This window comes from Acanthopagrus latus, chromosome 17 (assembly GCF_904848185.1).
Source record: "Acanthopagrus latus isolate v.2019 chromosome 17, fAcaLat1.1, whole genome shotgun sequence".
In the NCBI taxonomy this organism is placed as follows: Eukaryota; Metazoa; Chordata; class Actinopteri; order Spariformes; family Sparidae; genus Acanthopagrus; species Acanthopagrus latus.
In genome coordinates, this window is record NC_051055.1 from 7,166,311 (window position 1) to 7,182,310 (window position 16,000).

General features: G+C 41.5%; 1 protein-coding gene and 1 long non-coding RNA gene across 2 annotated transcripts; both read left to right on the forward strand.

Annotated features, from left to right (window-relative positions):
- Positions 1 to 1,406: 1,406 nt before the first annotated feature.
- On the forward strand, positions 1,407 to 5,688 carry pou3f2b (POU class 3 homeobox 2b). Its single transcript, XM_037074065.1, has one exon. It carries the CDS (start codon positions 1,561 to 1,563, stop codon positions 2,842 to 2,844), a length of 1,284 nt encoding a protein of 427 aa, XP_036929960.1. The 5' UTR covers positions 1,407 to 1,560; the 3' UTR covers positions 2,845 to 5,688.
- A 1,130-nt stretch (positions 5,689 to 6,818) lies between these two features.
- LOC119006439 lies at positions 6,819 to 12,292 on the forward strand. Its single transcript, XR_005070791.1, has 3 exons — positions 6,819 to 7,951; positions 9,926 to 10,080; positions 10,768 to 12,292. It is a non-coding gene; the product is annotated as an uncharacterized LOC119006439 (long non-coding RNA).
- Positions 12,293 to 16,000: the final 3,708 nt, after the last annotated feature.

Below are 16,000 nucleotides of genomic sequence, written 5' to 3' on the forward strand. Positions count from 1 at the left end.
GTTTAGGAGCTCCAGCCTACATTTATTAAGGGTGAATTTTGGAGAGCATCTGGAGTGTGTATTTCAAAATATTTGAAGTCGTTCAGGCTTTATATAGGAGCTCAGCTTCAGTCAAGGAAACCTCCCTTTCCTGTGTGTGGCCACTCCTCCGGAGGCAGCCTTGTTACTTCACTTTACAGCAGAGTGGGACACAGAAGTGGATTTGTTTACTTTATGGGCTGTTAAAAGTTTTCGAGCGAAGACGTATGAAAGATGTCTGCATTTACAAGAGTTACCCCGAGAAAATATATACCAACCCACACTGTTAAACACACTGATGAATGTTAGTGAGATGGCTTGATTCTGACATTTATAGCCTTACTAAGCTAAGGTTTAAAAAAAAAAAAAAAAAGAAAAGAAAAAAAAGAAAACTTTAAGAAGCAGGAACATAATGGATTTTAAATGACAGATATCTCAGTTTAAACGTCTATAAAACCCTGACTGCTGTTCAGACAGAGGAGAGGACTAACAGATGAGGTCCAACGCTGTCCATTTCACTTCTAATGCCATCCAATTTATCCATGCTTTATTACCAGGGGGGAAAAGATTCCAATAAAATTGATTTGATTGAACCGTGTCCGAGTTTTTACTGTAACGGCCATCTCACTTTAGAAAACAAACAAGTTATATACTTTTTAAAAAAATCTCCCACACTGCACCATGCCTGACATCTCAGACACTCCGTGAACTTCGTGGCACAGTCTGTGTATCACCTGCTGTCCTGTCAGCTTTTAAAACCACTTTGAATAAAATAAAGATTAAAAAAAATATGTGTATATATTCTGCTTGTTTTATCAGTTCAAAATGTAAAAGTTTATTTTACTTTACCTTGAAACTAAAAAGGATCTATAAAGATATATATTCAGCAAATGCTACTTAATTATTATATTCTTTCACACACACACACACACACACACACACAAAGCTGCACAGATAACAGACATATTGATATGCATACACCTACAACGTCTTAGCAAGAAATATCGCAGCACTGCAGACATGAACCTCTCTTTACATAGGCCTGGTCTACACATGAATATGTCTGCACATACACTTGTACACATGGCACTGGAAATCTAACGCTCTTCTGTAGTGAACAAGTTTGCACCGCCTGATCAAATTAGGAGGATGTTACACACACTTTAAATGAGAACATTTAATATCATAAAAGTGCGCGGATTTACAGTCAAAAAATGAGCAACAACGTGTAAAGTCTACCTCCGGGAAGAAGGAAAAAAACCCTGTCAATCCTACACAACAGAGCTTTAATCATCCTGCCCTCGCCTACCTACAGCCTGAGTCCTGATAGAACGCGGTTATCAAAGTAAATCAACTGTATCTTACAGCTGCACTGCTCATCCCGCTGCTCCGTCTCCCCATGCTGCACTCCGGCTCTCCGCTTCCACGGGAGCCTCAACTCGCACCTCTCCAACAAAGAGAGTAGTGTTTGTGGAGACTTCCCCGCAGCCAATCGCCGCGCCGTTGCCCGTGGCAACCACGTCCATCATCCTCTGGCGTCCAATGAGCGGCGGGGGCGGGGCGGAGTCCAGGTGCGCCTCGGCGTCCACTTGGCAGAGCGCCTGGGAGCCGCCTGTGGGCAGGAGAGGATCTGTCAAATGCGAGGTTCCTTTAATAAGAGCGACCAGTCCGGCTCCGAGAGTCATGGCGACCGCAGCGTCTAACCACTACAACATCCTCACCTCCAGCGCATCCATCGTGCACTCGGAGCCCGGCAGCATGCAGCAAGCCACGGCGTACCGGGACGCGCAGAGCCTGTTGCAGAGCGACTACCCGCTGCAGAGCAACAGCCACACGCTCAGCCACGCACACCAGTGGATCACGGCGCTGTCCCACGGAGAGGGCGCCCCGTGGTCCACCAGCCCGCTCGGCGCGGAGCAGGACATCAAACCCGCGGTGCAGGGCGCCCGGGACGAGATGCACAACTCCAGCAGCAACCTGCAGCACCAGTCGCGGCCACCCCACCTGGTGCACCAGACGCACGGGAACCACCACGACGCCCGGGCGTGGAGAACCACCACCGCGGCGCACATACCGAGCATGGCGACGACGAACGGCCAAAGCCTTATTTACTCCCAGCCGGGCTTCAGCGTCAACGGGCTGATCCCGGGCAGCGGGCAGGGGATGCACCACCACAACCTAAGAGACAGTCATGAGGACCACCACAGCCCGCACCTCAGCGACCACGGCCACCCTCCGTCCCAGCACCAGCACCAGCACCGACCGCACAGCCACCACGACCACTCGGACGAGGATACGCCGACCTCGGACGACCTGGAGCAGTTCGCCAAGCAGTTCAAACAGCGGAGGATCAAGCTGGGCTTCACGCAGGCGGACGTGGGACTCGCCCTGGGGACCCTGTACGGAAATGTGTTTTCCCAAACCACCATATGCAGGTTTGAGGCCCTGCAGCTCAGCTTCAAAAACATGTGCAAGCTGAAGCCTCTGTTGAACAAGTGGTTGGAGGAGGCGGACTCCACCTCGGGCAGCCCGACCAGCCTGGACAAAATCGCGGCGCAGGGGAGGAAAAGGAAAAAACGGACTTCAATCGAGGTAAGCGTAAAGGGAGCTTTGGAGAGCCATTTTTTGAAGTGCCCTAAACCGGCAGCGTCGGAAATAATCGGCCTGGCGGACAGTCTGCACCTGGAGAAAGAAGTGGTGAGGGTTTGGTTTTGTAACAGGAGACAGAAGGAGAAACGCATGACCCCTCCCGGAGCTCTGCCGGGGAGCGAGGATGTGTACGGGGACACGCCGCCGCACCACGGGGTCCAGACCCCGGTCCAATGAACTCTGTCGGACCGCTCCTCCAGGACACGTTTATCCTTTTTATTTATCCCCAAGGTTATATATAAATCACTGGACTATGAGACGCTATAGTGGGTGTTTTATGTATAATAGATTGCAGCCAGTACTCACACTATCTGCAGTGAATATGTGAGAAATGAGTGAGGGGAGGACAGGACATATTTTATTTTTTCCTCTCCCTCTCCCAGAGCTAAAGGAACATAAGCCTGTGTTGTGCTCTCCGAGGATACATGCCCAGCACTGTGACTCCAGTCGACGCAGTTTTCAAGGTGTAGCCCCCATTGTGTATTGAAATTATACTTGACGGTAACAAAAGAGGGAGGGGAGGAGGGATACCTGGTTTCGGACGAGAGCGCAGAGCTGAGCGGGTTCCCGTTCGCCACTTTTCTTTCTTTCTTCTTCATTTTTTTTTTTTTTAATAACAAACCCGCAAAAACACATTTTAATTCTTCTCTGTGCGTAAAAAAAAAGGTGGGAAACCCAAATGCAAAGGCGTTTAGTTTTGTAGCTCTAAATTGTGCGTCCAGCGGTGATGGGTGGGCGGGTGGTGCAGTATGGGGGTCACAGGAGCTGCGTTAATGGAGTAAAAAAAAAAAAAGAAAGAAAGAAAGAAAACTGGAGGCCAGTAAAGGCTGCAGCCCCCCCCAGTCCAGCGGAGCCCAGCTGAGGGTGAGCATCGCCTGAATCCCATCTGTCAGCCAGGCAGCACAGAGCCGCTCCGCATCCACAACACTGCTGGGAAACTACAGGCCATGCAGCGCTTATTTATTCTACCTGTGAGGTCAGGATTTAGTTATCAACACAGATTATTATTATTATTATTATTATTATTATTATTATTATTATTATTATTATTATTATTATTATTATTATTGTGCATCTCACTGGCTAAACTCTTCAGTATGTGCAGTGATGTGGTAAATAAATTTAAATCAAGGTGTATGACCTCATCACATCAGAAGTCAAACTGCGGTACAAAACAAACAAAAAAAAATTCCACCTTTTTTTTTTCCCCCACGACCACCAACTCCACCAACTCCACCACCTCCACCACGAGGCAAGCCGTTTAAAAGAATATCTCTCCCCCCCTCAGAGAGTCTCCCAGCTGCAGGAAGGGCTCCGTGGCGACTGATTGGATTATCTGGCACTTTTTTTTTCCACGACAGGATGGGCTATAGATATAAAGATATCTACGAAAATATATGTCACCAACTTTCTCACAGAACATTTGGATCCACTTTTGTAAATATTGTATAACTTAAAAAAAAAAAAAAAAAGAAAAAAAGTCATGGTTTCATCTCTTTTTATTTTTATTTTCTTCACTGGGGCACTTTTTTTTGGACTGTTGTTTTCAGAAACAAAACAGGTTGAGGTTTTTTTTGTTTTTTTTTTAATCCAGTCTCACTCATAGCCTACCTACTGCCTTGTAATTGTGTGTTATTTAACGTTTCATTTTGTTGCGGAAATTACGCCCGTTTGGGGTTTAACATCTTTCTGTGGCATTTTATTTTATTTTTTATTATCATTAATGTGAAATCAACTTCAATTTGTCTTTTTTTTTTAAAAAAAAAACACAACAACAACAACAACAAATGTCTAAGGAGTTCTGTTTCTTCCGCTCTGAAACTACGCTAGACTTCTGTTTCCAATCAAAACACAGTGCTTTAAGGACTGAATTCAGATCAGGCTGATCGATAACAGTATTGTAGAGAAATATCCACGATGACTCAGAGCCAGAGAGGAGAACTAAACAAGTGAGATAACCATCATCATCAGTTAAAAAAGTATGATAATAATAATAATAATAATAGTAACAATAATAGTAATAATAAGGCCTTTGGTTTTCTTCCCAAAACACCTTTTAGTGACGTTCCAAAAACTGCAGCATATGATCAAAATTATTATTAATATTAATATTATTCTTATTATTCACCAGGTGTTATTATAATTTGTGAGGTCGTTGCCATGCATTTCATTTCAGCCATTTTGTTCATCTTCTCTGTGTTGCTTTATTACAATGATGGGGGGGAAATTGCTCGTAGACATTTTATTTTATTTTTTAGTATTGTTAATGAGATTGTAATTTATTATACAATGGCTTTTTATAGATGACACAAAGTGCGAGATATATATAAAACATGACACCGAGGAGGCTTTTGTTTTGTAGGGAACAAACAGAGACTTATTTTGAATTTCTTTTTTTTCTTTTTTCTTTTCTTTTTTTTTTTTTTTTCTTTTTGCAGCGGGATTGCCACAGCCTGGACCGTCACAGCTTAAATATATATACATCTTTTTCTCCGTACAGTAGCTCGCCTTTTTCGTTTTTATGCAAACACAGATATCCAGGGACTTGTTTTTTTAATTTTATTTTCTCGAATCAGATTTATTATTATTATTATTATTATTATTATTATTATTATTATTATTATTATTATTATTATTATTATTATTATTTTCTCCCTTCCTGATTCTCTCGCAGAAAACAATAGGCAGAAAAACGATGCTGGCATTTGAAATCTTTCCTCAGTAGCTTTAATGAATCGATCCAACTCATAAATCCAAGTTGTGGGATGTAGACCTGTAGCAATCCGACGCTGTTTTTCTTGTTGTTTTTGTTTCATTGCTTGTTAAACCAGTGTTTTTTTGGGGAGGGGGGTTTGGTGGGGGCGGTGTGGGATATAGGCTCTGTCATATTCACTGGATGAACCTGGGGTAGATAAAGCAGAGGTGATAAATGCCTGTAGGTGTTTTTCATCACTTGACACATGAACAACGGACTTGCACATTTTTAAATAATGGGGTTGATATTAAACAGCTTTTTTCCAACGTCGAGGCTAAATGTATTTTGTTGTAATTGCAGCTGCCGCGGTGAGCTCGGTTCACTGTCTGCCTGACATCTGTGCTGTGAAAAAAAAGGAAGAAAAAAAGAAAAAAGAATATGCTTCTTGCTTTGAGTCCATTCGTTTGGGTGGAATTAATGGCTGGGAGAAAATCAGGGGCTGATGAATGGGAGATTGTGAGCCGATGATGTGTTGTCTCTGCCCCAGGCTGCTTTTTAAATGGACTGGCTCTGGCTGAGGGAAACCACAGCTTCCATCCAGGGTTAAATTAGGGGTTCCCAAAGTGGGGTCCGAGGACCGGCAGTGGTCCTTAACGAGGGCTGAAATGGGTCCGACGCAGTGATATTTGGATTTCACCACTGTTTCATTTGGAGTCAGAGGCTTGTGTGTGTGTGCTGCACCGTCACAGTACTGCGAACTTAAAAAAAGGAGCATTTAAACACACGTCTCATGAGAGGTTTCAAACAAAGCGTATTGACATTTTAAGATGCCTTGTTTTGATAAATAAGTTGTTTTATTCATCGTTATTTCTCTGAAGATGCTTTTTACCCCCCTGTTTGCTCTAAAATCTCCTTCTTTCACATTTCACAACACCGGGAGACAGAACCTGCTCTTTACAGCCGTTTCCTGGCCACAAATCTCGCCTCACTTGGGGAACCCTTTAAACTGAAGGTTAACAAAAACAACCCGGACTTTGAACGCGTCATAGGTTTATGAGATTTAGATAAGTGTTTTCGGTTTTGTTTTGTTTTTAAATGATTGATTTTTGTCCCCTCGACATTCCATTGTTTAAAGATTTAAAACATGAATAAGATAAAATACAATAAGCCCTTCCATAACAAGACAATAAATCCACTAATATTTCTATAGGGACTTCCGGTGGCAGTGGTATTGACAGTGGTGACCCTGATAGTATTTCCCTCCCTCCCTGTGGTGTGTCATGTCTCCATAATATCCCCATAGGAACGTGTGGTGTGATATTAGTATGAACATCTGTCTTAAAAAAAGAGAGAGAGAAAGAAGAAGAAGAAATCTATTTTATTTGGGAGCTGACAGACTAAAAAAAAAATGCAAAGCTGCTATTTCCCTGCCCCGTCCTGCTTAGCTACAAAAAAAGAAGCCGTGGAAATGTGTTGCCCTCTGTGGTTGTCATAATAATATTAATTACAGTCGGATTCTTCCCCATTTCAGCCAACAAGCTGCCAGTCGCTGCTCTGACGTCTGCAGGGCGCAGGGTGTGGAGAGACGGGGCTGCTGTGGATGAGCTGAGAGTGACACTCACACGCCTCGGCTTTATTAGGCGACGATCGACACATGATCGTTCATTGACGGCGTCGAGCTAATTGACAAACAAATAAAAAACCTATGGCGGCCTTTTTTATGTCATTTATCTAGGACGCAGCTTTGCCTGAACTCGTTCTTTTAAATGTAGATCTCCAAGCATGCCCCACTTACAGATGTTTGTTTTTTAAAAATGGATTTATGCTTTTTAATCTTTGAATAATTAGACAGAATAATAGCGTGAAAGTGACGTCTTCCTTTATAATATATATAGAGAGAGACAAAGAAAAAAAGTAGCGCAATGTTCCCATAATATTCCGGATTGGATTCTGTGGTTTTCTTATTCAAAAGTGAGTTTTCAGTGACCTCACTGGACTCGATTGTATTTCCCATCAGCAGCAATGCGTTTCATTCACTCCACTGTGCGATAACAAGCGCGGTCGATGCTCTCCTGTGAGCTGCAGTGGGTGACCACACTGAGTCTGAGGATCACTTTCACACGCTGCTGTTGTTGTAGATGCACGGGACGAGAAAAAAACAAAAACAAAAAAACAAAAAAACAAAACAAAACCAGACGTCCCTCTCTGCATCATCGTCATCATCATCATCATCTCTTGCCGCTTGACCTGCCATTTGGATGCCTGGCACGTGGTGACACCCGGAAATAAAGCCCCTCTCCGAGCTCGCGAGTACTTTTTTTGCGGGGCCCAGTAATCAAAAAAGTGCGCCCTCGTGCCCTTCATCCGCTCTCCGGCAGACGCAATTAATAGCGCGTCGCGTTAATTACACCTTCCTTTTTATTTAGGTGACTTGAAATTTCCCATTAGGCTCACAGGGAAGGGGGGGAAAAAGGAGAAGAAAAAAAAAATAACCCACTCCGGTGTTGTGGTGCTGAGCTGTGGAGACACACAGAGAGGAGGATAGTCGGTGCTCTACCGCCATCTAGCGACGCCGGCGTGACCCCGAGGGTGAGTCCAAGCTGTTAAGTCATTTTGTTGTCTCTGAGGGTTGAGTCACAAACACGTAAATAAAAACAATCAGGAGGAGAGGTGGAAACGTTTAGTCATTACATTAATGTGAGCGAGGCAGCAGAGGCCTCCGCAGCCACATGTGTCAGCATCAGTGTAATGTAGTGGGATACTTGCTGGAGACGTGTCATCCTCAGACCCTGTATGACTTCAAATGTTCTAGGCTAACCTAATGGGGGAAATCATTCATATTTTCGTATCTACTTCTTTATTATTTTTCATGATTCAGCTCACGCTGAGACAATTAACTGATACATGGATGAGTTAGAAGGGTGTCCATGGTCTGTTTTTATAGATGATAAGTTGCTTTGCCCTTAAATGGTCCCACCAAAAGGAAGAATTAAAGCGTTTCTTAGTTTGCAGACGCACAACGTCAACATACATTCTCATTTATATAAAATAGCTTTTAGTAGGCCAATCATAACTGCATGGACAAAAGTGGAGTGTTAATTTTTCCAACAAAACATATATGTAAACCATAAATGTGTATCAAAGATGAACAGATCAAATGAAAACGAACAAATTGTCACATAAACAATAAGAAAAGGTCGAAGTGCAGTCGCTCCTCTCCTTTTGTGATCTCTTCAAAACATGGTGGCATTTAAAAAAACAAAAAACAAAACACTTCAATCTGGACACAGACTCCGGGCAGAAGTTGCACCACTGCAACAGTGATGCTTATATCATCCATAATAACTACTTTATTATCATTGAAAACATTTAGGAAATTCCACTATTTCAAAATTTGGGCTGATGCGATAATTCAATTTAATAACACTTTTTATTTCCATGTATACATACTATAGTATGGACACATATTTCTCAGTTGAGGTGATGTAAGTAGCCTTTATTTACACATATCTCTTTTTATGGTTAAAAGCAAAGTGTAATTGTGAGTAGTTACACATTTGACTTAAAAAAATGTTAAATGGATGGGTAAAATAAAAGAAGAACTTATGGTCATGTAAACAATAAGAAAAAGTCAATATTGTGATGGATTCCCTTCAAACCATGGCTGTTTTATATAAAAACTTTAATCCTGACACAGACTTTGGGCAGGAGTGGCACCACAGCAAGTAAAGTTGTTCACAAAATTGACTTTGTTGATTCTTTTTATTCTTTATTAACAACATTGTCATCAATATCTGTATTTTTGATTAAAAAAACAGACATTTTTTAAAAAGTAAGCTTATATAATCAGATGCCTTTATTTTTCATGTACACCTTTAACAATCAGAGTTATATATATATATATATATATATATATATATATATATATATATATATATATATATATATATATATATATATATATATATATATATATAAATATATATGGTAATTCACGTAAAATGTGAGAAATGAGAAATTAGACATTTTACATATCACATCAATAATATGTGTAGCGTGCAGTTGCTCACCAGTGATGGATTATCCTCTTGTGATTTGCTCAACCCATCTCTGTATTTTCTAAACAGTTCAATCAGGAAACAGACTTTAAGCACAGTGACAGTTCCAGCCATGCAGCTCCAAACTTGACTTTGTTGAGCCGTTACACTAGTAGCACCACTCCACATTTACACAACAATAGCTTTGTTTTCATTGAAAACATTTAGAAAATCTGAAAGATCATGCTGATGCAATAATTTTGGTACACGTGGAATGGGTAGACGTTAGATTTTTCTTCTTACTGACAGAAGTTCATGATTAGACAACTTTGTACTCCAGGTCAATATTTAGTTTGGGTAAGTAATATTTACCATCAGCATCAACTGACTGATAGAACATGTTTTTATAGATTTACTACAAAGTCACCTCACTGTCATGAGGGGTGTTCATTCATATCAGCCTGCTCAGTAAACCATCTAAAATTAAACTGAAATCTAAGAAAAATATGATTACCTCCACAAACAGGACACATGCCAAGAGTGATTTGTCTGCTACAGATTTCCTGGAAGGAAGCCACTTGAAAAGTTCTGACGACTGCAGCGCAGCCTGGGGATGTTTTTTTACTGAGTGCCAGAGACGGCTCAATCAGACTGCGAGAAGTACGACTCATTTTTCCAAAGGTATCACTAGTCAAAATTTGAAGACTATTGAATCTATTGACATTTCCAGCTCAAGCTTCTCAAAAGTAGCTCCTCTCTCCAGTTTGATATCAGTGTAAAATGTTCTGTTTTAGACCGTTGATTAGACAAAACAAGCAACAGGCCTTTTTCACTGTAGATATTTTGATATGTTCCAGTAGGACATGCATGGGTGTAAAAAATCTTAGTTTCAATTGCTGGGTTCTATTGAGCTGCTTCAGTTTCAGGCTAACTGGGACACAGTTAATGTTATTAGTAACACCTGAGATTTTACCAGAACAACAATTCATCACAAAGAAGCAACAAATAAACAGCCAGTCGCTGCCCTTCAACTCAACACTGAAAATGCAGCCGTAGAAAGAGTCGTGGCGAGATAATGACACTAAACCCACATGCTGGTTTTACAAAACCTTTTACCAAACTGCACATCTCTGCCATGACCGCTCTGTGCTCATTGTTGCAAAGTGCTCCCTTGAAAATCAAATGCTGAACGTGAAAGGAGATCTCAGCCTGTAGAGCCTGTGAGCTGGTAACATCAGACAGGCAGGGTATCATCACAAACTGTTTGAAGTGTCTTTTACACACATTTTTATCAGGAGATCAGGACACTCTTCCCATCCTCTATCCATCCAGTCTGCATTTACGCACCTTTTTTTTTTTTCTTTTTAGGAGACAACAGCGGCCAACGCCTCCTGCTTATAGAAAACAGGATGCTTTCTGGTGTCGAGACTTGGTTAAATGAGCGATCCTGACTCAGTGCGCTGAAAACAACATTTCATTGGTAATGAGCAGATTCACCAACTCGTAGGAAAAAATGACAAACGCACGCGTTATTGATCAACAGTCGGACATATCTGTCTGTCTGAAGCAACAACATTAATACATAATCTTCCTCTGATCACATCGCGTAATGCAACATTGTGAATAACGACGTAATGTTTCAATATGATTTCCTGGGGTCTAATTAATTTTGAAAATGAGTGTTTTTGTGACAAACTTTATTTACCCCCCCAGAGATCTTAATCTAATGTCTTCGTATGAAGTTTGCCTGTCAAACATCATGTCCATCTCTGAGTCGTGTGAAGATGAATCAGCCTTCTGTATCAATCACTCGTTCAATCTGTCTCCTTCTCTTTCTCCTCCCTCCTCCTCCTCCTCCTCAGCACGCAGATAACAGTGATACAAGCTCATGAGCTGAACATAATTCCACCATTTGACATTGTTGTTCTTCAATCTCACTCAGATGCATCGCAGCTAATTACACTTTGCACACTTAAGTACACAAATGCGTGTGTGCGTTCATTTGTAAACGAGTTATTGTTTAATTATAACTTCACATGAACTTTGCTGATCAGTGGGGCGAATCGTGTCTCCCCTTCAGCGCGTAATTATTCAGGCTATAATTGCTCGGCCTGTTTGTGAGACATGCTCGTCTCCCAGCAAGGCCAGCCTACACAGATCCTCTGTGAGGGACGACCACGAGCCTCTGGATGCTTTCTGTTCGAGGCTGCAGACAGAACAGGAAGCATCTGATGGACAAACGCCATCACGATTACAAGCGACAAAGATAATCAGGAGCTAAAAGAGCATCAAAACTGCAAAAATGACGCTTTTTCTTGTTAGACGTGTCAGATTCATGATTATGAGAAATACCTTCCTCAGTTACGTGAATTAAATAATCTCAGTTTAGTCTCTATTTACCACCTTTTAGGAGCTTTAAACTGCAACTCTCTAGATTATGGAATTGACTCTGTTTGAGACAGTTCCATCAGTTTGCTGATGAAAACCATGGCTGAAAGTTTAGAAAAAGCTAGTAAGTGTACCCTTGATTTGAGATTATTTTTGTCACACTTACTGATCAGCTGGTCAAAATTTGATGTGCGAAGGTTTTCTTATACAAAAAAATATATTCATATACAAAAAAAAAGAAATAAAACCAAAGCATATTATTCACAGAAAATGATGAAAACATGCAAAACATGTTACGGTGTTTTTTTTGTTAACAGGAAAATATACAAGAGCATTGTATATTTATGGGGAGAATAAAATTAAAAAGACAACTAACTTGACTGTGGTAAATAAAATTAAACTACATTGCGACTGAATGTCATTTCTACTGTGAGGGGTTTATCGTTTAAAACTAAAACAAATGATGTATTTTGATGATGTTATGGGATCATGGGAGTTGTTGTTTTCATTGTTAAAGGAAAATTCAGATTTTTTTTTTTAACCTTGGACTCTATATTTTTACATTTGGCTGTGTAAATGATTCATACTTACCAAAAGTTTTGGAATCGATCCAGCAGTACGCTTCAGCTGGCAGCCATGACACTGCTGCTGGGGCTACGACATAATCCTTTGGGGCAACTGCGGCTGTCAAAGTTCTTGTTTTTGCGTCTGAAGGGCTGACATTGTTATTTTCAGTGTCTCACAACGTAACGGAAACAGTTCCTACAGAGAGACCTTTTTGTTAAATAACACAGTAAGATCCTTCTTACAACCAAAAACATCTCATTCAAAGAAAAGTCTTACTCTGAAGTCTCTCATGAGGTGAGTTTTTACACTTGTTGCCTCAGTTTTACTGTCAAAATCAGTTAAAAATTCAGTCGTGACTTGGGAAATAAAATTTTTGCTTGCTCCAACTCCCCCCTCAAATCTGACTTGTATACTCGTAGCACTCCTGCAACAACTCACATGTCGCAAGATTTTCAGGACTCATCTTCTCCTCGGATGACACTTGTGTTTTTGGTAACAATTAGGATCTTGTTATTTAACACAAAGATCTCTCTCTCTCTCTCTGTAGGAATCGTTTCTGTAATGGTGTCAGACACCTGGTGTAACAACCTCAGCCTGTCAGTGGCAAAATCACTTTTAGTGGACATAACTCTGATGTTCAGAGCTGCCCCAAAGAATTATGTTACAGCTATTCCAGCCACGCTGCAACTGTCGACTGAGGTAATCTACCGGACCGATATCAGAATGAATCATTCACACACCGAAACATGGAGGGCCTAGGATTCACATTTTCTTTTAACCGGAATTCCCCTTAAAACAACCAGAGTTGCTGATGATAATCAATCTGAAGTGAGGCAGAAATCAGGTTCACAGATCAGCTGTATAACAGTTTGCAGACTTCCCTCCTCTGACGTAGCACATTTCCCTGAAATGGATTTAAAGATACAAGAACACCGAGGACATTTTGAGACATTTTAAATGCAGACATGTCCTATATTATATCTTTAATTAATTCCACATGAGGTTAAATAAGTTCTGTTATATAAGCATTATTACAATAATAAAGTGAGTATATAGAATTTACTTCTCATTAGTTGCTGGGATTCCATGGACGACTCTAAAGATGAAATTAAACTGAGGGAAACTTTCAAGGCTTTAAGTTCATTTACAGTTTCACTTTAACATGCACAAAACCCTGTCACATACTTTCCTTCCATTTCTGTTCTATTCCAAGGAAACAAAGATGTAATTAAGGTCGGTCTACAGATGGACAGACTTGTCTCTAAAGTGCTTTTTAATGACTGTGGCACTGAGTCAGAGGAAATCTGCTCTATTGCTTTATGGCACCAAACAAGAAAAGGATGCTGGTGTTCTGTTCCAGAGGTTTGAGTCACCTCGCTGGGTCCCAAGATCAAGCTGTGGGGTCACAGGATGATTAAAGGGATGACAAATAAAAACCTACCTTTCTTTTTTATTTTTTTGCTGTTTTCTTGTAAAACACTGGGTACTTTTAGCTCTCCAGACTCCTAAAAACCTTTCAAAATGAAAAACTCTGAGGGGAAGTTGACACTTCGGTTGAATAACTCACATCCACACTGAGGCCGTAACCTCTAATAAGGGGATCACAAATAGTTGCCAAAATGGTTGGGGACCTCTTGCCTTGAGCAACCATCTGGGATATGCATTCTTTGCCTACAAAAAAGACAATTCCTTAAGCAAAAGGACATGGAAGATGAAGAAATGAAAAGAAAATAAACAGGTTTCATGAGACATTGAGAAACAGCAGGACTGTATCTGCAGCACTGGCATCAGGTCAGGGCTACAAATCGTCTCGACTGTGGCGTCACTTATTTACAGTAACTCCACCAGGGTATATCACATATATTTGTGCCTGTACACGACAAAGTGAACAAATGAAACCAGTTATCCTCCTGGATTTGGACTCGGCTAAAAGAAAACAGAATGCATTTGTGTTGCTTCAGATGGCTACCTGTGGATTAAAGCATTCAGACGGATTTGAGGAAGTCAGCGTTGACATTCTCGCCATCCTTAAAAACAAAAACAAGAATAATAAGCTTTACACACAGCAGTGCGAGGCCTGACAGGGATGTCTTCATTATTAGAGTCTGAGCCGAGAAACTAGAGAAGGAACACCAAGCCACATAATGATGGGTATCATGGTGAGGCCTCCCTCAGGCAGGTCTGAGGCCTGTCGAGTCCCAGCCTGAGGACCACAGCACTCTGCAGACATGTGTCTCACTGAACTGAACACTATTACTGCACCGCTGGGGTGCTGCCATATTTGTCAAGGTATGTTCTGGTGTCACTCATGTGGTTTGGAGATGGAGGGGGCAACCTTGTGCCACCCTCCTCACCCTTCCCAGGTTTACATTTTATTATTCAGGAACAAAACCTCCGTCCATAAATCCCGATCGCAGATTCATCAAGCCACGTCTGTACGTTCTTGAAAGACAAATAAAAAGCCGAACTAATTGCTGCGGATCCCCCCTGGATATATCAGCCTCATAGAGGAGCGTGACAGCGAGAAATCAAGCCGTAGCACCGAGCGGAAAGCTGCCATGAATCACGTTTGCACCCGCACTCGCACGCAGAGCAGCAGAGGCGGCGGCAGTGGTGTTGTTGGCTGAGGAGTAATCATTGGGGAGGCAGTCCAAATTAATACTTCAGCCGAGGCCGCCTCGTTCTCCGTCATTAGGGCACATTACAGGGCCACAATATACATCATTAAACCAGGCATAAACAATTCATTAAAAGGCCGTTAAGAAGACAAGCTAATGTCACTTCTCTCTGTGGTATTAATAGACTGTAAAATGGCAGAGGGTTAAGGCAAAAAGGATCATTCCACCACAACCATCCAGTCAGTCATCCTGACTAATGGCTTTCCTAGTTGTTGTGGATTCAGCAGACGACCCTACTTTTCTCCCAATCACACTTACACGTTTCTACTTATGAAGCCTCAGCGTGATACAGTGACACAATTTTCATTTGTCAGTGAGGGTGCGCTGTTCACTGAAGAGTAAGGAAAAAATGGAATATATTAGCAAGTTAATTCTGGCAGTGTAGCCACTTTGTTGTACCATCATGTTTCTTTTAATATCCATGTCCTTACAGGATCAGAGGGGCTGGACGAATTAAAAAAGGAGCCACACAGACACAGAGCCGGCCGTATCAGCCTGCACTTTATTTCAAATCTGGTGAAAGTGAAGCACCCAGTTTCATCATGACAGAGGCACAGTGTTTTCACACAACAGTGGCGTTCACACTGCAGCACAGGGAGCATCAGTGCATGTCCTACCAATGGCACAAAGGTTGATCACACACAGAGTGGGAGAATGCATATTCATTACAGAAAAGCTCGGTCAAGCCCAGACACTCAAGGCAGGGGAGCTAAAGCAACATAAATGTAGGAACAAAACTGCTTCAGAATCGTGTTCAGTCTCAAATGATCTGCCTAAATGATGAAATGAATTGCTGTACACACTACACATTGTGAGTGTTTTCCATGTAAGCATAATTATCTCAACATAAATACATAATAATCAATGCCTGGATTTGTGCAGGCCAAGTGAATGTGATGTGTGCACTTCTTGGCTTCTAGTCAACCAACTGAAATAAAACATTTTGTTCGCATCAGTCACCTTGTTTG

Bases quoted from the DNA above. Each gene is read 5' to 3' on its own strand.
- pou3f2b (XM_037074065.1), top strand. From the start codon at position 1,561: ATGAGCGGCGGGGGCGGGGCGGAGTCCAGGTGCGCCTCGGCGTCCACT.